The 23,553-nt window shown below is 41.2% G+C and overlaps 2 protein-coding genes across 5 annotated transcripts in view; both read left to right on the top strand.

Moving 5' to 3' along the window:
- LOC102009139 (phosphatidylcholine transfer protein-like) overlaps positions 1-3,131 on the top strand; it is a 29,976-nt gene extending 26,845 nt beyond the window's left edge. The window contains exon 5 of the mRNA XM_013519061.1: positions 2,982-3,131. Within this exon, the coding sequence (XP_013374515.1) occupies positions 2,982-3,131 (150 nt within the window). The remainder of the gene's footprint in view (positions 1-2,981) is intronic.
- A 7,611-nt stretch (positions 3,132-10,742) lies between these two features.
- Positions 10,743-23,553, top strand: part of LOC102015588 (phosphatidylcholine transfer protein-like) — a 30,283-nt gene continuing 17,472 nt past the window's right edge. For 2 of the 4 annotated variants that reach the window (XM_005394076.2, XM_005394079.2), the window contains exons 1-3: positions 10,744-10,782; positions 17,330-17,505; positions 20,167-20,341. In XM_005394076.2, the coding sequence (XP_005394133.1) occupies positions 20,201-20,341 (141 nt within the window). In that variant the 5' untranslated portion in view covers positions 10,744-10,782; positions 17,330-17,505; positions 20,167-20,200. Of the gene's footprint in view, positions 10,783-15,003; positions 15,415-17,329; positions 17,506-20,166; positions 20,342-23,553 lie in introns of those variants that run through there. The other 2 variants (XM_005394077.2, XM_005394078.2) reach the window with 2 other exon arrangements.

Genomic DNA, 23,553 nt, shown 5'->3' with positions numbered 1-23,553 from the left:
GTGACATCTGAAGAGCAACAAAAGGCCAGTATGGCTGGAGCAATGACTTGAGGAAAGGGGTCTTTTCACTCCAGCGCATATTGATTATACAGAATAACAGGTTTCATTGTGATATTTTCAGACATACATATAGCACAGTTTGATCTTATCCTGTCCTTTCCTTCCCCTTCCCTTCTTCTCCCCAAGGAAAGGAGACCTGCACTTTCATATGGCTGAAGAAATATGTATGTAGGCCATGGGTGATCTTGATAGCTCTACAAGAGTTCTAGACTTAACACCAAGAGCACCAAAAAGCTTTATAGGCTTTTAGGTTGAGGAGTGATTTAATATGATTTATTAATTCCTAACAGCTGCTCATTTTCTCCATGACTAACCCACGTTTCCTACGGTCCCTTCATTATGGTCCTGGGGGACACGCTATAGTGTGTTAAGTCCTGTTGCTTTGAATCCACCTCATGGTCAGGCAGCACATAGAAATGTCAATACTTACATTGAATTTCCAAAGTAGAGCACCAGCTTCTGAAGTTTAACTATAAAGAATGAAAATGGAAGAGGGCATCTGTCTTGCTGTGTCCAGTGCAGCTTTTGAACTCCACAAGGGGAAAGGATATTGAGAGGATGGAGAGGTAAAGAAATGAGACAGAAAGCTGAGGTCAGGTGGAGCCATTTCTCCAGATGGGTGGAAAGGAGCTGCTCAACCACTGTAGCTCATTTATTTATACATTTGGCAGATTGATGTCACATGACACCGCTTTGCCTAGCAACCTATTGCTTGGATTGTCTAAGGGCTTGGTGTTCTCTGGACTGAAGCAGCTTGTTCACATGGCTTGCTTCAGACACTCTTTATTCTTGAACTGTGCTTGCCTCGCTCCCACATATGTGATCAATTTCCAGCTTCAGCTTTTCCTTACACTGTCTTGGTCACTTTTTTGCCACTGGGACACAGTACCTAACGCCCATAATTTCAGAGATGTTTATTTTGGCTCACAATTGTCATCCATAGTTGGATGGCTCCAAGATGGGATGACACGGCAGAGGGGTGTAGCAAGAGAAAAGCTGTGCACATCACAGCATCCAGGAAGCAGAGATGTGTGGAGCAAAGAAGGGAGATACGTCCTCCCAAGTAATGCCTGAGTGATCTACCTCTTCCACCTAAATCCTTTCAACCCCACAGTTCATTTACCTTCAGAAGCTCTGACTATATGAGCACATGAGGTTTTGGGGGGATGTCTTGATATAAAGCATAAGAACATCCAACATCCCGCCAGCTCTCCTGGCCTGTGCTGGGGTACATAGGAAGGAAGGACACCTTTCACTGGGGCTGTGTCATTTAGCCCATCAGAACAGAACCATTCCTAAGAACAGAAGTGGGAAAGAAAAAAAAAGACATAAAAAATATGCAAGTCTCCTGAGTTTGATTTCAGGGCCTGCCCCCCCAAAAAAGCAAGTCCACTTTCTCAAAATTTTATTTTTCTATATTCATCTCCAACTATAAGGGAGATTTCTTTTTTCCTGAGAAGACAGAAATATTTATTTGGGTCACAGAGTTCAGAACCAACTGAACGCAAATAGAAGGCTTTAGAAACATTATTGATTTTGCTAATATATATGCATATGTGTGTATACATCTACTTGGATACACATAAAAGTGCTCCATTTCATAAGACATAACAATGTCATAGTGACTAAGTGCTATGCTGTGTTCGTGACTTTTTAAGTTCTCTGCTTGATTTCCTGGGTCTAGTGCTGGCCTTTGGTGTACAGAGAGGTGAAATGAATTCTTCCACTAGGGAATTTACAGGATGTCGGTGATGTGGGCTATGTGTCCAAATGTTTACAATAATGAGGAAGTATGTGTTCACCACCATATGGAAGGAAAACTTAATTTAGTAGCTGGTAGCATACTGCTAATGATCCACAGGATCTGCTGCCTGCTCACTCCATAGTAACTGAGTTTTACCAGAGTGCATGTCTTCTAGCTCCACCTCTCCAGGGTAGTGACATATAATCATGGGACTGAATTCCAGCCCGAGTTGTGTAAGTAATACGTGTCACTTCCAGCTCAGGATACTAAAAGGAGAGGTGTGACCTCATTTGGTCCTTGTCCCTTCCCCTGTGTCTGGGAAATGAGACCTGGGGTAAACACCTTGGATTCAAAGATCAAAGCTAAGATTAGGGATTGCAAATAGTTCTTCCCTCCTTGCTCTGTTTTTAAGCCACCCACTTTGGTGACTGTTGGAGAAAGAAATAGTCTTCCTTCTTATTGCAGCCAAAGTGTTTGTTTGTTTTTCATTTGTTTTTGTGATACAGAGGATTGAACCCATGTTCATTACAAGAAGCTACATTCCCAGACCACTTTTCATTTTTTGAGACAAGGTCTTTCTAAGTCACTAAGTCACCCAGACCTTACTTGAACTTGCGATCTTCTTGCCTCAGTCTCTCAGGTTGCTGGGATTATGGGCGTGTGCCATGATTCCCAGCAATTAAAAAAAAATTACCAGCTTTGCCTAAAGCAACTAATAAATAACACAAAGGACTTCAGAGTAGAAGATCGATAACCAGCTCAAATGCCTCCGCATTCACAGACCTCTGTTCTCCCGGGCCTGTGCCTGCCATTTCATAAATAGTCAATCATCTCTGATTTGTCAATCATCAATCATCTCATCTATTTAATAAGTGATTAATTAACATCAACTATTAGTTATTACCCCTCCCCCAATTAGATGTAACTCTTAGTCTCCCATTGCTCTACCTCTGTGCTCAGGTACTCCTTTGGCTTCTGAAGGAATCTTTCCCCAAGTTTTTATCAAATTTCTCCCCAAATTCAAGGGTTACTGTATTATCTCCAAGGTACTCACTGATTTAAAAAAAAAAAAAACCTAATGTGTGATAGTGCTGAATAAATGAAATCCAGCACCTTTAGATTGGAAGAGTTCTCTCTTCTATAGGTGGTCTTTGATTCCCTGGCTGAATTTCTCTAGGTCCTCCAGAGAAACATAATCGACAAGGAGTCGAAGAAGTCCCAGGCTCTGGAGTCTTCAATCTGGAAAAGTCCACAGTGCAGTTCTCGTCCCCAAATTGGCAAGCTAGAGACTCTAGAGGAGGCTGCATTTCATTTTCTCAGATTCTGAAAGCCAGAGAAAACCAGTATTCTCAGCTCAAAGCAGCCAGGCAGGGAAAGTTCTCTCTTGCTCTCTGAAGTTCAGCCTTTTTGTTCTTCCCAGGACTGACTGGGTGAGGGTGTCTCACAGGAGGGAGGGCAATCTACCTTATTCCATCTACCAGTTCAAACGTTAGTCTCATCCCCAAGTATTCTCACCAGCACACCCAGAATATTTGACCAAATGTCTGGGCACCTCATGGTTGAGCTAAGTTGACACATAAAACTATGCATGAACAGTCGCTAAGAATAGAATGTTCTCATGTAAGAAAAGATGTATCATTATGAAGCTTGTATGGTTTGCTAGGCACTAGACTGGATGCTTTTCTTATAGCTTGGTCTTGGGTGAAATAGAAAATACCATCTCTAAGTTACTGGAAAGAAATAAAATATATGGCTCAGAGGGGCTAAAGAACATAGCTGAAGGAACTCAGCCAGCTTAGAAATAGACTGGGATCTCAAAAATCCCAAGGTCTTCCTTTTCTGTTGCTTTCTCTGGGTCTTGATGCTGCTTTTTGATATTGAGTTATCAACATTATACGACTTCCCACCTTCATTTCTCTATGTGGAAGTTACCTTCTCTTCTCTCCTAGTTCATTTTGAAATCTCCAAGTTCAGTAACTTTGCCAAGATAAACTGGCCTGCAGCTCTCAAGGATGTACATCCAAAACAAATTCCCAGTCTAACTGCTTCTTTCTCTGTTGCTCCTATATTAGTCTACACTCTTTGTTGCACTCTAGATGGCTTGAAAAGGCTTTAAATGGATCTCCATTGTTGTCCTCCTACAATTATTCCTGCATGTACATTCCATGTACCAGTGAGACAGGTTTTCCAGAAATGAAGTCAGGTGAGATCACTACCTCTCTTAAAACTCCCCATGACTTCTGGTATAACCTGTAGAATCAACTACAAATTTTCTCCCTTGAGCCACAAAGCCCTCCATGCTGTGGCCTTTATATCCCTCTTTGCCTCCATCCCCATATTTCAACCCCATGGATTTTTTCCTTCTGTTCTGGCAGAGGGCCACGCTTGCCCTTGTAGCAATCCTTGTAGCAGATGTGCTCCCTGCCTGCAGTGCCCTGCACCCCGATTCACATGAGCTTCAAATCACCAAATCAAGTGTGTCATTGTTGAAATGTCACCTCCTCTGAGGGGCTGTGTAGCAGAAATAACCAGCGAATAGGTAAAGAGTCATTCTCTATTTCATTACCCCACCTGCATGATATATACTACTTATATTACAGGCTATTGGTTGTTTGTTCATTTGCACAGGCTCCAAGAGAGTGCTGAGCCAGGCCTTATTTTCAGTTATGCTTACACAGTGTAGAATATGAAAACTATTCTAAGCTATTTGCCAAAAGAATGAATGACCCAAACGAGGTGTGACAACCCCAGTGCCCCATGGTCTCAATATAACCAGTATTCTAGAAAGATGGGTCAAAAGAAAAGTACTCTTAACCTTGTGTTTCACTTAATTCTTTCCAAAGAGTGAACATCGAGACCAAATGAGTTTTTAGAATTGTTCAAATTATGGTTTCCAGGTTTTTAAAAAAATTACTTTTCTCATTCCACATCTTTAGAAGACTTGCACTGAATACCTAAAAAGAATTCTGCACAGCGGAATGGCATTATTGACTTCACTGGAGGAGGGGAGGAGACAGGAGCCAAAACAGGGCCAGAAGATGTCTTGTCTTTTGCAGGCCAGTGTCCTCAAAGGGAAGAAAACCTGTCTTCCTTGGTGACACATCAGGGTGGGGAGGGGGTGGAGGCTGGGGAGGACAGTACAGGGACAGAATGGGGGGGTGCTGAGCTGAGAGAAGAACAGCACATCAAACCCATTATATCTCAGCACTTTTGCCCAGTTCTTTTCTAGTGCCTCATGAACGGAGATAACCATCAATGGAAACCAAGCATGGTACAAGTGGTACCCAGAGCTCCCATGCAAGCCATATAGCTACTTTTGTTTGATGTCAGACAGCTTGTGCGGGCCTGGATCTGGTTTTAAGTGGCCATAGATTCTGTTTACCAATGAATGTGGTGTTTCATTTTCCAAGGGAGAGTGAATAATTCTGTTCATTAGGAACCGATATTTCAGGCCTGGTATTGAATAATCAGAGGACTGCTGAGAGCTTCCAAATAGGAGTTTGCCCTCCACTCCACAGCTTGGCTCATGTTCCCATTCCAGCCACTTTAAGCGCTTGTTAACAGCATTCATTTTCCATTACAAGCTGGGAAATGTGAAGGTGCATGACGGCTGCACCCGGTCCCTGTAGGGGGCTGCTAGGGAGGCCCTTTCCTCACATCTCATTTTCATCTGTAACTTGATGGCAAGGTTGAGTAATCGCTGAAGCTCTGTGTCTTCCCATTCTATTCTGCCCCACTAACTTATAAAACAGCCTGTGACCTGCCTGAGGACTAGTGGATCAACCAGATGTTTCCTGAGCAAAGACAGTGTCCATTTCCCCTTGGACATCATCTTGTGAGTGGGGAGGGCTGGCAGGGCTCCCCCCCAGCTGACATCATTGGGTGAGGTGGCCTGGGGGAGAATTTCAAAGCAGGGAAGGTTGGCCAGCGAAGAGCTCAGCTGGCAGCAACCCTTCCTCTTTCTCTCCTACTTTCTACGTGTAATAGAAAGCTGGGTGCACTTACAGAAGCAGAGCTTCCTACCAAGAGGGCAAGATCCTCACCTAACCCAAGTCACATCTCCCCTCCATCTGCTAGTCTTTGTTACTTTTCTCATTGCTGAGACAAAATAACCAATACCCACACGTTAAAGGAAGAAAGATTTACTTGGGTAACAATTCATGAAACTTTCAGTCCATAGTCGGCTGGCTCCAAGGCAGAGTGGCATGACAGAAAGGCAATGCAGAAGAGAAAGAGTTCATGACAGACAGAAGGTAGCAAAGCAAGTGGCAGACAAGACAAGGCTCTTTCTGTCCCTTATACTATATCCAGGCAACCAGGATAGAAACAGTGCCAAACCAGCTGGTGGACTGATTTAGTAATCACCCACCCTTCATCCTAGCATCCTTAGTCCTAGCATTCTACCATGAATCAATCATAAACTCTAAATTTGGTCACCTCTAAAAAGCCCACCTATAATCACATGAGGATTTGTGGGGACTTCTAAACACAAGCCATAACATGCCCCCCTAGCCCACCAAAAATTCATGCATATCTCTTTAGCAAAAGATGTTTAGTCCATCCCTAAGAGTGGCCAAAATCCTAACAGGTTTAGTACTGCTGAGAAGTGCAAATCAAAACTCTCATCTGAGATTCAAGAAAAACTCTTAGCTGTGAGACCCTGTACAAATCAAAAGAAGGCTAAATACTTCCAGTATACAATGGTACAAGATAGACATTACCATTCAAAAAGGTACAGCTAGGAGGATAGAAAGGAACAGGGCCAGAGCAAGTCCAAAGTCCAACAGGGCAATCAAATCCTGCAGCTCCATGTGCACTATCTGAGGGAATCTGTGGCAAGATGTGAACTCCAAAGGGCTCTGTTGCTACAGCAGTGCTGGTGGCTGTAGCTCCCATAGCTTCTCTCTTGGTCTGACTCTCTTCCCTCCTTGCAGTTTTCTTCAGATGATCCACGTTTCTGGCTTCTCCAAACTTTTGGTGTCTCCTCTGAATGTTTGGCTTCACACTACATAGCCCTCTCAGGGCCACATTGCCTGGCCTCTCAGGCCTTCTTCTGAAATCTGGGTAGGTGCTTTCCTGAACTCACAACTCTTGCGTTCTGCATACACATAAAACCAGCACTATGTGCATGATGCCACGGTCTGCTGCCAACTGGGGCAGTAATGAGGCTTCCTTCTCTCTTGGCTATAGGAGTCAAATGTCTATGAACCAAATCCCTAGGAACAACTTCCCTAGGCTTCTGCCATGCTGGAACATGCCTAGGGCTCTCTTTTCAAACTAAATTCTTTCACCTTTGCAACTCTGAGGCTCCAAAATGTGTATTCTGCTCGTTCTTATGATGTCTCCAGGCCATCTTTTCTGTTGCCTTCTTCCGAAACACTTGGCTTTTTCTTGCTAGTTTTCCCAGCAATTTTTCCTCTGTTTTGTCTTTGCAAGCCACAGCTTTACTGGAGCTACCTTTCTAGCCAAACTCATAATGTTTTGAATCATCCTGCTGGGTTCTTTCCTACTGATTCTCAATATAAATCTGGATAAAAGCCCCAACAGTAACCATGCCACTGCCTCAACATTAGATTACCTTGGAATTTCTTCTGCAAGATTAATTGGTCTGCTGCCATTATTCCCGGTCTTAGGCAAAGTTCTGGATGTGACCAAAATGCATACAAACTTTCTGGCAAGCCACAATACACATCATCTGGAGTCCAACAATCAGTGCAGTCCTTCTTCCCAGCAGAAACCTCCTGAGCCTAAATCTTTCCTGACTCTTCCCATTCCCACAAACCAGTTCTAAAGGCTCCTAAGCCATATGTCAAGTACACAAACAGCAACAACCCCACTCCTCTGGTGCCAAATGCTGAAGGAAAGAGTAATGTATTGGCCAGGAATCAAACCTGGGTATCCTGCATGGGAGGCAAGAATTCTACCATTGAACTACAAATGCCCTGAGAAAAGTAACTAAGACCTTAAAGAAAAAAACTATTCTTTAGATGGTGTTGTAATGTAAACTTCTTGTTGTGTCATTTCAGGAAGGCTGTAGTGTCAGCTGTCAAAGTATTTGTGAAGCTATTGCTTTCTTAGTTCACGCTGCACTCTTTATACCTCTCCATTTAGTGACACTTTCTGTCTATGAGCAGTAAGTCCTGTGGGTGCCACTTTGAGAACAGATGATCCACTGTTATAATACCTATTGATGATATTTTCTTGAATCCATCATCACTGTGTGGGGGTAAGAAAATAGGAATTTTCAAATTTTGCCATTTCCCTCCTAATTATTTGGTATTTTTTTTTAATTTTAAAAATGAAAGGAGGAAAACATTAACAGACAGACAACCTTTTACAAAATAGCAAAAGAACAGTACAGACAATACAGAGTTACAAACAAAGTGGTAGGAAGTTAACAATGCTTGTTGTATTACATATTGATATCTTCAAAGTGGTTTCTCATGAAAACAGATAGAGACATGCAATATTGATCAATCAAGGACTCATTGACAGTTTCTTTCAGCAAAGACATAGAAGACAGTAGAACAACTATGTTAACTATCCTGTATATACATACATACAAAATTTGTCCTTCTTTCCCTTGTCTTTTTCCACATCCCAGTTCCCCTTTACCCTTGAGTGTTTTCTATCATTTCACAATGGCTATCATACCTCCGAGTTTAAATTAACTCTTTCAGGTTTTACACTAGTGAAACAATGCAGTGCTTGCACATGCAGGTCTGATTTATTTCACTTGTGAGTATGGTCTCTAGTTGTGACCATTTACCTATAAAGGCCTCGAGTTTATCTTTCTTTATAGCTGAGTAATATTCCATTATATAGAAGTACCACAATTTTCTTATCCAATCCTTGGTTGATGGACATTTGGGTTTCTTCCAGAATTTAGCAATTACAAATTGTGTTGCTATGAACATAGGTGCACATATATTGCTGTGATGTGATGTTTTTAGATCTTCTGGGAAAATACCCCAAAGGGGAATAGCTGGGTTGAATGGGACCTCTAGTCCTAGTTTGCTGAGGAATCTCCAAACTGATTTCCACAGTGGTTTCACCAGTCTGCATTCCCACCAGCATTGGAGAAGGGTTCCTATTTCTCCACAGCCTCACCAGCATTTGTTATTGGTTGATTTCTTAATGCTAGCCATTTTTACTGGGGTAAGGTGGAATCTCAACCAACAAACTGGGATCTCATCCTACTGAAAAGTTTCTGCACATCTAAAGAAATCACCAGCAGAGTAAAAAGAAAACCCACAAACTTGGAAAAAATTTAACTGACTGTCCCTCAGACAAAGGGCTTCTTTCTAGAACATATAAAGAATTAAAATATATCAGCCCCCCCAAATTCAAAGACCCAGTCTAAAACTGGGCAGCTGAGATGAATACATGCTTCTCAGATAATGAAATACAAATGGCAAATAAATACATGAGAAAATGTTCAACATCATTAGTTATCTGGTATTCTTATACAAAGAGAGCAATATTTTTCTTTTTTGCTTCCACTTATTTTTCTCCTTGATTTTTTCAGTGTACCATTATGGACACACAGTCTTTTCTTAAATTTAGTGTTTTATAATCCACAACTGTCACAATTCTTGTCTGATCTTATATATGCTAAAATTTACCAGTGGAGACCCACTCCAGCCAATTTCTATATCTTTTTGATATGAATCTCCTAGAATCTGAGCATCTCAAATGTCAGTGGATTATTTTAAAATTTCCCTGCCTTACACCTACAGTTGTTCATTGTCTTAGTTACTTTTCTCATTGCTAAGACAAACTGCCCAGCACTCAAAATTAAGGAAGAAAAGGTTTATGTAGCTCACAGTTTGTGGAGGTTTCAGTCCATAATCAGCTGGCCCCAAGGCAGGGTGGCAAGGAAAAGGGGCAACCCTTCAAGGTAGCAGAAGAGAGCCAAAGCAGCAAGAATAAAAGAACAAAGGGAGCAAGCCTCTTTTCCTCCCTTATATTATAAATCATCTACCACCCACCCCCCCAGGCCAGGTGTAGCACTCACACCATCTCATGCCCTCCTTTTGCACAAGATGAAGATGTTGACCAAGTAAGGATCCTGGCTCCCTGCTGAGTCCCTTAGTTAAACTTCTCAAGTTGACACAATGTATCAACAATTACAATCCACCCCTTGTCAACTTGGCAACCAGATACATTTTTTAAAACCATTTTCCAGATGCAAGGCATGCTTATTCTTAACATTTCACAAGTTGAACATTACAACACAAGTTTAATCATCTTTAAGAACCAGTATTAAGTCTGTTAACATACTACATTAGAAGCATAACATTCTGCCCCTGGCCCCCCAAAGACTCATGCACATTCTTTTATGAAAAAAAGGCATTTAGCCCATCTCTAAGAGTTGCCAAATTCCTAACATTTTCAGAATTCCGGAAAAGTCCACTTCCCATGCCTCCTCTGAGATGTAAGGCAAACTTTTGTGTGTGTGTGTGTGTGTGTGTGTGTGTGTGTGTTTTTCCAGTACCAGGAATCGAACTCACGATGTTGCGCTTGCCAGGCAGGTGCTGTGCCGCTGAGCTAAATCCCCAGCCCCAATGTAAGGCAAACTTTTAGCTGCGGCTCCCGCACAAATAAAAAGTTGGTTAGGCACTTCCAACATTAAATGGCACAAAATAAGCATTTTCATTCCAAAAGTTACAAACAGGGGAGTACAAAGGATTGGGACCAAAGCAAGTCCAAAATCCAGCAGGATAAACATTGAGTCATATAGTTCCATGTCCAGCATCTGAAGAAATCTGTGGCAAATCATGAGCTCCAAGTGGCTTGAGTGACTCCACCTCTATGGCACTTCTGTGGTTACAGCTCCTGAAGCTTCTCTCTTAGGTATGCTTTGCTGCCCCCTTTTGCTTTTGCTGTCTTCCGCTGCCTCAAAGTGTTGCCCCTGTGCCTTGCTACCCTGCCTTGGAGGCAGCTGATTATGGATTGAATCTTCCACAAACTGTGAGGTAAGTAAAGCTTTCCTTCCTTGATTTTGGGTGTTGGGTATTTTGCTCCAGAAACAAGAGAAAAGTAACTAAGACAGACAGTTCATACCCTTGTTTCACATGCATAGTTAAGCTAAACAATGCTAAAATTAATAAATATATCTTTTCTAGAGCTTAAATAAAACTTTGACCTTACCCTCTTTTATTTGCCAAGAATTTTACTTATACTTTGTTTCCATTTTCCTAATTTCTTTTTCTTCTCCCACTACCCATCCATCTCCTCAGCTCTCTGTACTGTTATTTTGGAGCTATAGTCAGAAAGCTTTGGAATTTTTGATGTATCCTTTGTGTCTCTTAATTACTTATTCACATTTTTCATGCTTTCTGGGACATTTCTTCCCAGGTATATTCATGTTTATCTGTGGCAGGGCAACAATTTCTCCTATCTTTTAAGTTTTTAATTTTGATGCCTACATTTTCCATTCTGGTCTACATATATATATATTTTTTCCACATTCACTTAACTTTCTCATAGTGTTAAGTTCTTTCACTATAGTTTCTGGGCCTTCCAGTTATTTCTTCATTATGGAAGCATTATATAATCACTTTCATAAAGTTCTTTTTTTTACCTTTTCAAAATTTTTTTTAAAGAGAAAATAAACAATAAAAAGCAATGGTACAGAATTTCAAAACATGATAATAGGAGGTTAACAATGGTTATCTTCAAAATAGTTGCTCAGATTACAAGATATAGACATGAAAAATCAATCAAACAATATAAGCACAAAACATTCTTTTCAATGAGCTAGTAGAATCAAACTCGCATGTGTAAACATTGTATTGTCTCCCTACTATGAGAAACAAAGAATAAAGAAGATTAAAAATGTACAATAGATATTATGAAAGGGAAAGAAAATGCTCAACAGGAGAGATTAACTGGGATGGGGGAAAGGAGAAAAAAAGGAAGGGAAAAGAAAATATCTCTCTCTCTCTCTCTCTCTCTCTCTCTCTCTCTCCCCCCATATATACACAAGATAGCTTACTTCCTTTGATTTTTAGTCTGTGAGCATCTTTGTGGGTTAAATGGGGTTCTTGTATACAGCATACCATTAGATTGTGTTTCTTGATCCATTCCACAATTTGTGTCTTTTTAGTGAGGAATTGAGATCATTCACATTCAGAGTTACTACTGATAGGTCTTGAATTATTCCTGTCATTTCCTTATTTTCCTGTTGCTGATTCCATCTTTCCCTTATACTTAATTACTCATCCTACCTGGTGTGTTTATTCTACTAGACCTTCTGTCATTGTTTGCTTCACTCCGTCTTTGTAGGATAACCTAGAGAATTTCCAAAAGTCCTGATTTTGGTGGTCATGAATTTCTCATTATTTCTGTCTTGACCAGGCTGGTCTCAAACCTGTGGCTATTGTACTGCCTCAGCCTCCTGGAGTGCTGGAATAACAGGCATGTGCCACCACAACTGGCTTACTGGTCATGGATTTCTTTAGGTGCTCTTTATCATGGAAATATTTCATGTCTCCAACAATTTTGAAACATAGTTTTGCTCAATTTACCATCCTGGTTTGGGAATTGGTTTCTTTCAGGGCTGGAAACACTTCACTCTCTGTTCTCCTGGCCTCTTAGGTTTGCATTGCAAAGTCTGCTGTAATTCTAATGGGTTTACCATTGTAAGTGATTGTCTGCTTTCTTTAACACCTTTAGCACTTTGTTCTTATATTGGTCTTCTGGATTTCGACTTCATTGTGTGGTGGAGAGATCCTTTTCTGATCATGGCTATTTGGGGTTGCATATGTCTCACTTATCTCTATATTAAATTCTTTTCTGTTACTTGGAAAGTTTTTGCTATTATTTCAGTAAAATTTGTTATGCTACTTGTGCTGTCTTCTGAGTTTTTCACTAATTCCAATTAATTTTAAAATAGTCTCTGCATCATAGAGGAGCTCTTGGGTCCATTTTTCATGTTCTCTTGTTTTTAAGGTCTCTCTCATTAGTTACCTTGTGTTCTACTTCTCATATTGTCCTCACAAAGGTCCCTTTTGTTGTCCATACTTTCCATAGAATGTTTAATCTCTTGAATTTCTGTTTGGAATTTTAAGGATTGTAATTCTTTTGTATGCCGGTTATTCATGATTTGCATCATTTTGTTTAGCCCTGCTAGCTTTTTATTTGTGTCTTATGTAGACTTGCATATCATTTTGCTTATTTGGTCCAGTATCTGTTTATTTATACTGTATGTTCTGTGAGCTTCAACTTCTTGGTTGTGAGCTTCAGCTTATTGGTTGGTTATCTCTTCTGGTACCATTGTGAATAATTCAGCCATGTGACTTTGGATTTCTTCCCTTTTGATTCCCCATGGATCAGTTTTGGGGGTGTTTGGAATTTTTGGATGCATTTTATTAGCTTATCTTGTCATGTTTCTATTTTGTTCACTTGTTTGTGTTGAGATTTCTGTGTTGATTGTAGTGGAAAGCTTTGTTTGTAATAGGAAGAACTCCTTAATTAATTTTCCTTTTCAGTGGCATTCTCTGGGAGCTGCTAACTATTGGCCTTTGTCTCTGTTCCAAGCTCTAACCACCTCTGTTTACTTGGGATAGGAAGCTGTAGAGTATTTGGCCCATAACCCAGTTCTCCAAGAATGGCCCACCTTACTGTTAATGATGCCAAGTCCAGATACTGGCATGCCTTGTAAACTAATAAATAGCAATTTAGCTGGATTCCTAAATGAAAAGTGGTTTATCTACAAGCTTAACATCTTCTTTGGTCAGTGAAGGGTTTGGACTAGGAACACCTATGACATCCCTCGGCTCCAACATTCCAGGAGTCTCTGTTCCCATAGTGCTGTGGCCCTAGTATTCCTCACCCCCTGAAGAAGTACTGTGCAGGGACAGAGGCAGCTCACAGTTCTGTCTTGAACCTGCTCAGACACAGTGTGAAGATGCCTAGAAAGGAATGTGGAAGGAAGGCAATCACTTTGAAAAACTACAGACCTCCATGGAGGACACATTTTGAAGACAGGCTGCGTTCCTCAGGAGAACACTTTGAAAGTTGGTGACCTCCTCGGATGAAGTTCACAAGTGAATGGCAAGGGCTGCACACCAAAGGGTAACGCTTTGAAAACTGGAGACCCCAGGAACGTGCAGAGGGCCATTGGTGGAGGAGAGGAGGAACAAGCTTTATGTTGAAAAACTCCAGAATAATTTAAATATCTGGCCAGATCAAAGCCACAATAACCCCCTTTTCCTTCAGCTGAGATGACACTGACTTCTCCTAAGGAGATTTCTCCACATTCCAAGTGGCTCTGGCTAGAACGACCTGCTTTTCTTTACATTTTCACAATTTCCTCTCTGGTTAACCTGAAGATCTGTGTCTTCACAAAAACCAGGGCAACCACGCATTCACCATGCTGTGCGGCCTGGCAAGTGCAGCACGTACCAAGAGCGTGGTCTCATAAAGTTCTTTCTATCTGCAGTTCATCTGTTTATTCTCCATGATCCTTTTCATATATTTTACATGCAGTTCTTTCATTTGTTCTCTGTACATATGGTTCTAATTTTCTCATATGGATATCAAACTCAGCCCCTTGTGTATTTTAGGCAAGTGCTCTAACACAGCGCTACACCACCAGCTTCTGTGTTTTCAGGTTCTGGTTAATCACTTTTTGCAAATTACCTTCCCTGGGTATTGTTTTCTTTGAGCTAATGTTATAGAACCCAGTAACAACTAGAAGGAAGATTCTCTGCACCAAAGAGTTGGAAGTCAACACTTTATTTAGGATAGTGGGCTAGTGGAAAAATAGCTCAAAATCACCAGCCCTGCTTGAGCTTAAACAGGTAACTATACAAGGTGTACAAAAGCCTGAGAGCAGGTTATTCTAAAATTGTCTACGTACATTGGGAAATAGGTGGTTAGCAGGTTGTTCCACAGAGCTTTACTTACAAAAGGACATTTATTATGATGTAGGGGAAATTCAAAGGGGAAGAGGAGTGTGGAGCTGAGCTAGCAGGCTAAATTTAGTGTGACCTTGAGAGGGCTGGTCTGTTCAGGGAGGTGGTCCTTGAAACAGACTAACAAAACAAAACAAAACAAAACAAAACAAAACAAAACAAAAAAAAAAATATATATATATATATATATATATATATATATATACACATACACACTTTGGTTAGGTATTAAGATTTACAGTTAAAATATACACCCAAAGCATAATAGGTTGAAAATTTGGTATTAAGACTTGCAATTAAAATATCCACCTAAAGGATAATATGTTGAAAGTTTGGTTCTTAATGCAGCAGTGTTCAGAGGTGGAGCTTTCAGAAGTTGATTGCATCATGAAAACTCTAACTTCATCAGTGGACTAATCCACCAGTGGAGTCATAATTTGATGGTTTGAACGCAGGTGATGGAAACTTCAGAGGTCAGAACTGCTTCAAGAGAAGGGATCATGGAATGGTCCCTTGTGGTGTGCATCTTGTCTCTTCCTCTTTCCTCTCTTGCTCTTTCTGCTGTCTTTTCTTCCTGGAAGTCCTGAGGCAAGCAGCTGGCCTCTGCCATTCCCTTCAACCACGATGCTTCTGCCCGCCCCATGCTGAAATGCACTCACCTGACCATGGACTGAAACCTCTGAAACTGTGAGTCAGTCTTCCCTACTGTAGGCTCCTTTTCTCGGGTATTTTGCCACAGGTTGGAAAGTTCACTAACACAGTACACTTTAGCCAGCCTTTCTATCTTCAAGGCTAGGAGCTATGGCTGCCATGTGGAGAGAAGTTCCTGATGAAGGTTTTTGCTTGTTTGCATTTTAAGGAGGGAAACAGGCTGAGCTTTCAGGAAAATATCCAAAGGGAAACAGTTTCTAAATGATTTCCAAATTTCCTAATTCATTTCACATTGCACAAAATTTTTCAAAAGGTACCTGTTAATATTATCTGTTCTGCAGCCCAGTCCACAGACTGGTCTGTCCCAGGGAGATAGTCCTTCAAACAGGCTAACACAACAACATGAAAGATCTAACTGATTACCGTTTATCTTACAAGTTGCAGCTGGCATTGAGTATGTCAAGGCCAGCTGAGTCTAACATTCTAACTATGAGACAGGTGGGGCCTGCCTGCCTTGTCTTTTATATAATGTCAGACTATAAGTTTAAAATTTTCCTGTACACGAAATCCATGTTTCCAGGCTGAGAAAGTGTCTTTGGTTTTGATTCTGGAAGGATTCAAGGGGTTTAAATTCCCTGAACTGAGTATGGTTTTAATTTATCTTCCTGTGGCTTCCATACAGTGTAGGCAACTCAAATTTGAAACATATCTCTCGCATAGGTTTAAGACCTGATTCTCTTCAGTGGTGTTTTAATTCTTTTCACTTCAGGGAGGACATAAACTTCCTTGCAGTTTCCATGGTCCTGCAACTGAGATTTTGAATGCCAGTGATATGTTTTAGAGGATTTAGTCTCTTTGAGGCTATCCTTGGGCCAACTTCACTGCATGCCATTGTCCTGAACTATGTTTTCAGTGTATGTGTACTAGCATCTCAGCTGACAGCTCTTGGTGTTTCTGTCCATTGGAATTTTAGGAAGATCAAATTCACTTTTCCATACCTGCACTATGAATCAATGTAGAGTAGATGCTAAAGGCAGCAGTGGATCAGAGTGGCACTTTTTTAGAATAAATCTGTTTAAGTACAAGGCTTAAATCTTTGCCCACAACAGAATTACAGCACTCCATGTACTTAAGTTCAGCTAGTGCATCCTGTAGCCATGAATAATCCCTAAACTAAGACAATTGTGTGTGTGTGTGTGTGTGTGTGTGTGTGTGTGTGTGTGTATATATATATATTTGGTTTTTTTTGAAAAGGTGAAAAGTTGGCAAAAAGGAACTAAAAGGGACTGAACCACGTATGCCTAGTAGCTTCTTTCCCTCCACTTATCAACCATTTATACCATCCCCCTTCTCCTGAAGAGTTCAGTGTATGCGTGAGGCAGAACAAACCATTTACTCAAATAGATGTTCCTCCAAGAAAGTTGTGGGATGGTGGTGGTGGAGTCTTTTACTCTAAGAATATTCAAGTACTTGTGTCACTGTTTTTCTTTGCTTCTTCTATGTATTCTGAAATCTTCAGTTCACCTTTCTGTTTTAAGCTAGGATATGTAAATATATCATATGTATATTTATCTATCTATCTATGTATACCTATATACATATGTTTATAGTAGTATATGTTTATCTTTTATATATATATATATATATATATATATATATAAAAGTTCTTTGGGCATGTGTTAAAATTTGCAATTAAAATATCCCCTGAGAAGGGTCACATGTTGAAATTTTGGTATTTAGTGCAGCAGCATTCAGAGGTGGAAATTTTGGAAGGTGGTTACAGCATGAAACCTCTAACTTCTTCAGTGGATTAATTTACCCATGGAGTCATAATTGGATGGCATGAATATGCAGATGATGGAAACTTCGGAGGTCAGAACTGCTTGAAGGGAGGGGATCATGGAGTGGTCCCTTGTGGTCTGCATCTTGTCCCTCCCTCTTTCCTCTCTAGCTCCTTCTGCTGTCTTTCCTTCCTGGATGTCCTGAGGCAAGCAGCTGGCCTCTGCCATGCTCTTCAACCACGATGCTTCTGCCCGCCACACGCTGAAATGCACTCACCTGACCATGGACTGAAACCTCTGAAGCTCTGAGCCAAAAGTCTTCCCACCTTTAGGTTCCTTTTCTCAGGTATTTTGACCCATGTTGGAAAGTTCACTAACGCAGTACATTCTCTCCATCCTTTGTGTCATAAGGCTAAGAGTTTGGTTGCCATGCAGAGAGAAGTTCCTGAAGAATGTTTGATTTGTTTGTTTTTTACTGCCAGAAACGGATTGGCTTATTAAGGCAAATATCCAAAGGGAAACTTTTCCTAAATCATTCCTAAATTTTCTAAATCATTCCAGACTGCACAAAATTTTTCTAAAGCTACCTGTTAATATTATCTGTCCTGCAGCGCAGTCCACAGGCTGGTCTGTCCCAGGAAGATAGTCCTTCAGACAAGCTAACAAAACAACATGCAACTTCTGACTGTGTTCTGTTTATCTCTCAAGTTGCAGCTGGCACTGAGGATGTCAGGGCCAGCTGAGTCTAACATTCTAACTATGAGAAAGGTGGGGCCTGCCTGCCTTGTCTTTTATATAATGTCAGACTATAAGTTTTAAAATTTTCTGTTCATTAATTCCATGTCTCCAGGCTGAGAAAGTGTCTTTGGTTTTGATTCTGGAAGGATTTGAGGGGTTCAAATTCCCTGAACTGAGTATTGCCTTAATTTATCTTCCTGTGGCTCCCATACAGCGCAGGCAATACAACTTTGAACCATATTTCTCTCATAGGTTTAAGGTCCGATTCCCCTAAGTGGTGTTTTATTTCTTTTCACCTGAGGAAGGACATGAGCTTTGTGGTGGTTTCTATGGTCCAGTGACTGAGACCTTTGAAAGGCACTGATATCTCTTAGAGGATTTCGTCTCTATGAACATATCCCTGGTCCAGTTTCAGTGCAAGTTATGGCTCTGACTTATATCTTCAGCTCATGTTAGCCAAAATACATCTTCCCCCTTCTAGGTTCCTTCTCTCAGGTATTTCATCAGAGGTTTTGAAGTCTACTAACACAGTACATTTTATCTAGCCTTTATATTTTAAAGAGAAGTGTCTTTAGTTCCCATGCAGAGAGAAGTTCCTGAGGAATGTTTTGTTTGTTTGTTTGTTTTCTAATAAAGGAAACAGACTAGACTATTAAGGCAAATATCCAAGGAGAAATCTTTTCTAAGTCATTTCTTGATCTTTCAGACCAAACAAAAATTTTAAAGGGCTACTTGTAAACATTCTCTCATTCACTAAGTATAATAAAGTAAATCTCAACATATCCACTTATACATACATTTTTTCTCCTGAATTTTATGCACATTTTTACATACAGGCAATAGATGCGGTTTGAATTTTGCTCCTTATATCTTGTGTCTTGCTCCATGCCACTTTGTTCTCAGGCCTATTATCTTCTATTGCTGCATAGTGATAACGCCACAGTTTCATCAAAGCACAGCTGTATCCTGGATCCCTTGACAATATCTGGAATACTCACACCTAACGATTTCAATGTAAACTGGCTTCTTAAGAAATGGATTTCAGTTTAATAAGTATTTACCCATAAGAGGAAAGTTACCAGCATTATAAAAACAGTAGGAAAGAATCTCTTCAATCTTTGTGCATTTAGACTTGGAAAATCCCACTTTCTTTCTTGCATCCCATACAGCAAAATAGAACCAGCACAGAGTTGTATAAAGCAGTAACTTATCTCTGCTGTGTTCAAGCAACCTGCTAAAAGCAATCTTGTGTCCCTTCTTGTAAAGTGACATAGATAGGAATGTATCATCAAGGTTCTCTCAAGCACACAAAGAGTGAGATTTCAATATAGTGTGGTAATGCAAGCAAAAATTGTCTTTGACCATTCACTTTGATGGATGGTGTGCAGACACATTCTATGTGTCTATTCTATTGAATATTCTATTCAACCGTGGCACAACTCGACCCATTTCACAGATTAGGAAACAAAGGCCTCCAGAGTTTATTGGCCCTCATGTGGCAGTTGCATTACTTTGATGTTTATGCACTACCTACCTTTTAAAAAAATCTAGGTATCATTTTCTAATGGGAAATACAGTAATACCCAAGAGACTTGGAAAGGTTGAGTTGCACAAAGATCTAAATTGTGCAAGCTGTAGAAGTCCTGCACAGCACCTTCCAAATCTTGTTTTTACCCTTCAATATGGCAAGTAATCTTGCAGAGCCATTATGGATTAGATTTTTGAACTGTTTTGGGGCCTTGGCCTTCTGATGAACCCCATGGAACCCTTCTTGGAATGACCTTTTTAAATGCATAACAGGAAGATGAGAAATTTTATTGAACTACAGTTCTAGCATCTGAGTCCTGAGATTTCCAAGCACTTGTGCTCTGTCCATGTCCTCTTCCAAGTCTACTGAAGAAGCTTTACATTCTACAAGGTTTGGAGTACAAGGGAGGAGTATAGAGTGGGCTCCTGAGAAAGTCTTTCCGACTTGACATCAGTGTTTTCCTTTTTTCTTCCCTCTACAAGTCCCAGCTCTGGCCTGGCCTCCTCTTCTTTCCTATGATCAACCTTTTTGTAGTTTTACCTTTTCCATCTTCCCTCTGCCTTGCTTAGCAAACCCCCACTACTTCGAGGCTGTCCACCCAGGCCCGCCCTTCTAGGCCCCGCCTTTGGCCTAGGCCCCGCCTTTGGCCTAGTCCCGCCTTCCGCTCTGTTCCCTGCTAATCATGATGAGACCACCTGGTCTCCCCGCCTCTCCCTCAAACTCTTGTAAAATCCCTTGTAGATTGAGCTCCCCAAGCACCCCAGGATGAGGCAGGATGGCATCTGCAGCAAGTCACTTCTCGGAGGAGCAGTTCCTGGAGGTCTGTGCCGAGCTCCAGAAGCCGAATCTGTCTGGAGCCAACTGGGAGCTGCTGGTGATTGCCTCAGGTGTCAGGGTCTATCGGCTGTGGGACCAGGTAATTGCCCGCTGGTGGAGGGCCTCGGACTGCCCGTGGGGAGGGGCTCCGGAGGGGCATGTGAACAGCGCCTCTGAGTGACTTTGCCCTGAACGTCCCTGGGAGCTGCGAGTTCCCAGGAACCGAGTCCCAGGCTCTGATAGGGAAGAAGTTTGTTAGAAGTCAGTGACACAGTTAAAACGTGGGTCTCAAAAAAAAAAAAAATGCTGTTCTGTGTTGTGTTTGTTTTTGTCTTCATTGTTGTTGTTTTGTTAGGTTTTTTTCTCTTTAAAATAAAAAAAAATTAAACAAACAAAAAAACCTGGGTTCTGCAGATTCCAGAGCTCCTGGACTCGGTGCAAGGGGGGCGGATACCCTCTCCCTAAAGGTATAGGGGGCACAGGAGAGGGTAAATCACGGAGGGGATGTGCAGGGGTGCCGAGAAGGGACCGTCTGTGATCTCTGGTCGTTTTAATGGCTTGCTTCTCTTGGCTTTCCAAGTTGCACTTGATAACTTGCTTCTGAAGCTTCAAACACAAAGATTAACCAGAGTGTGAGAGGAATGGAGTTGGTCATGAAGCAATTCTGTGGTTTTGCTGGAGGCTTTAGGAACCAGGTAGCCCTGCTTGTCCTCCAGCCCCGGAGGCCTGTCACACAGGGTGGTCATCAGCGGCTTTGTGAGAAGGTAGATGTGTGATTACCCAGTAGGTTAAAAGTCACCAGGTAACAAAAGTGAAAGGAAGTTTCCTGGCAGAGGACTAGCTTATTAAGAATGCTAGAGCAGGGAAGATCCCTAATCCTCACCTGGTTCATCCTCTGGCTCACAGCTGGGTGACACAGGTCTGGGAGGAAGCAACTTCCACAGGACCCCCTTAAGTTCATAGCACAGATGCGGCTGCAGGGCCCATGACCTTGTGAGTGTTAGCAGCTGCTTTTTAAAGCAGTGGCACTTTAGTGTACATGGAATATAATATAGTATTCTTTTATTCAAGACAGAAAGTAAACTTTTGCGATAGTTAAGAGCTTGCTCATCTGTGGAACAACAGTGAAAACCAGGGTGTGCCTTTCATGGGGCTTGTTAGGAGATAAAAGTTAAACTTGTCAGATGTGTAAAAATCTTTGAGAGGTGCACCCCTCTGCAATGCACAGGACAGCCCTTACCAAAAGGAATTATCAGCTCAGAAGTACAATCTGCTCAAAGCTGAGAAGCTCTAAATAGAGGGTATTAGTATTCATGATGGAACTTCCTCTCTAAAACATGTGTGTGCTCTGCGCTCTGAACATAGTCCATCCCTGTCCAGTTATGGGGACGCTGGAATATGCTTGTTTGAATCCTTACAGATTAATAGGATAGGTCCTCTTATAATTCTGAGCAAAGCAGACATTGGAGGTGGGTGAGCTTTCATAGTTTTTTCCATAATGATTTATATTTTGGGTAGCATCCTTAATCTGACTCTCAATATGATATTCTGCTCTGGATTCCTACCATTTGAAGAACATTAATCTGGTGATGATGATTATCATCTTGGTGATATCATTTTATATTTTCACTTAAAACTGTAGAGAATGTAAAGAGCTTCTAGCAGTCATTTCATATTTTCACCCATTCTTCTCTAATGCATCTAGAGGAAGGTGTGTCCCTCTGCTGGATTTGTGTCCTGTGAGGATAACAGTTACTCAACAAACTCTAAGTGCCTGCTGTATACCAGGACCATTGGTTGGGGAAAAAACTTACAGCCTGAAGCAGGCAAAACTAATTTCCAGTGAAATTTTAATGTACACATCAGTTCAGTCAAAATCCTATCTTCTCTCTAATGATTCCATTCCCTACCAGCAGCATCAAGGGATTCACCAAAAATTGATTTAGAAATCCATTTCCTTTCCCTTTCTCTACATTTGCCCCTTTGTGTTGGCAGCACCTCTTACCTAGAATTGCAGAAACTACTTTCTTGACCTTCCACCTCTTTGTTTCCCTGTATCCTTCACATCAAGCATCTAAGAGAAAGACTGTAATCTTATCGCTGCTCTTTGACTGGTATGATGGATTGCAGACTTCATAACAATTGCTGTATCACTGTCCAGGCTTCCTGAGAATCTAGGCATAAATACCTTACAGATACGGACGTACTCAGTCCCTACATCAGGCAGATGATAAAGTACTGTACTTGTCAATTTTTTACCTATATGCAGATGTGTGTAAAGAACAGTTAAGGTAGTTGATCAGGATTTGAACAGGGATCAGAACCCAGCTGTCTGGTTCCAGGATCATGCCTTAAACACTCAAACCTCTCTGAGCAGAAGCCAAATGGTGCCTGGTGGGAAAGCTGAGCTTGTGGGCTCTGAACTTGCCTTCTAGCCGTGACTTTCTGCTCCTGTTTGCTGGTACCATTTCCTGCTCATACAGATGAGGAAACTGGGGTTCAGGGAAAATGAGTGGCACGTTGGAAGCATGTGGTTAAGAGCTGGTGAGAAATCCCCTATTCTGCCCTCTACTTCACACACAGACTAATAAAGCTTCCTGTGTGAAAGCGGCTGTCTTAGGAAGAGTAGGTTCCCCATTATTGGAGGTATTCACAAGAGTCTCAAGACCATTTGCTTATATAATTTATTCAGCCTCTATTGGGAGTCTGCAATATGTTAAATATAGTACTGTGAATTTAAGGTGGTGTAGCTTCCCTTAAGAGTCTGGTGGTTATTTTATGAAGAAGTGGTAAGCATTGGTTGGACTGATGGGCTTTATGATACCAGGGTAGCTATGCGTGACTCCTTCCTTGCCTCCCACATAGGGCATCAGGCATGGTTAACCCAAGCAGAGGCTGTCCAGCTCTTTAGGGCTCCTTATTAATAGGTCTTGAACCAAGGATGAAGAAAAGAAAAACAGAACAAAACAAAAACCAACCATAGGAGCATGCCCAAATGAGGCCCTTACACAGTTACCATTATATGTTCTGAAAACACTAAAATAGCACACAAACACCTCAAAGATTTCAAAATAACAAGTAAATTATTATTTAAAAGCATACAATTGTGTCCTTTTTTGGGTGGACACAAATAAATCTGAATCCTATTTTGGATAAATGGGTACTTTTGGTATGCAAAGTTTGGTATATTTTTGTTCTTTCTTTTTTTTATTAAGTCAGAGAAGAGCAGCAAGTCACCTAGGCAGCTTTTCCCAGTGATCCGCAGTCAGCCGTGAAGCAGCTTTGGACTGTGTTACCATGGCAATAGCCAGA

Source organism: Chinchilla lanigera, unplaced genomic scaffold (genome assembly GCF_000276665.1).
Source record: "Chinchilla lanigera isolate Chin_1 unplaced genomic scaffold, ChiLan1.0 scaffold00050, whole genome shotgun sequence".
NCBI classification, from domain to species: Eukaryota; Metazoa; Chordata; class Mammalia; order Rodentia; family Chinchillidae; genus Chinchilla; species Chinchilla lanigera.
This window is presented reverse-complemented; position numbering and strand designations above follow the sequence as displayed.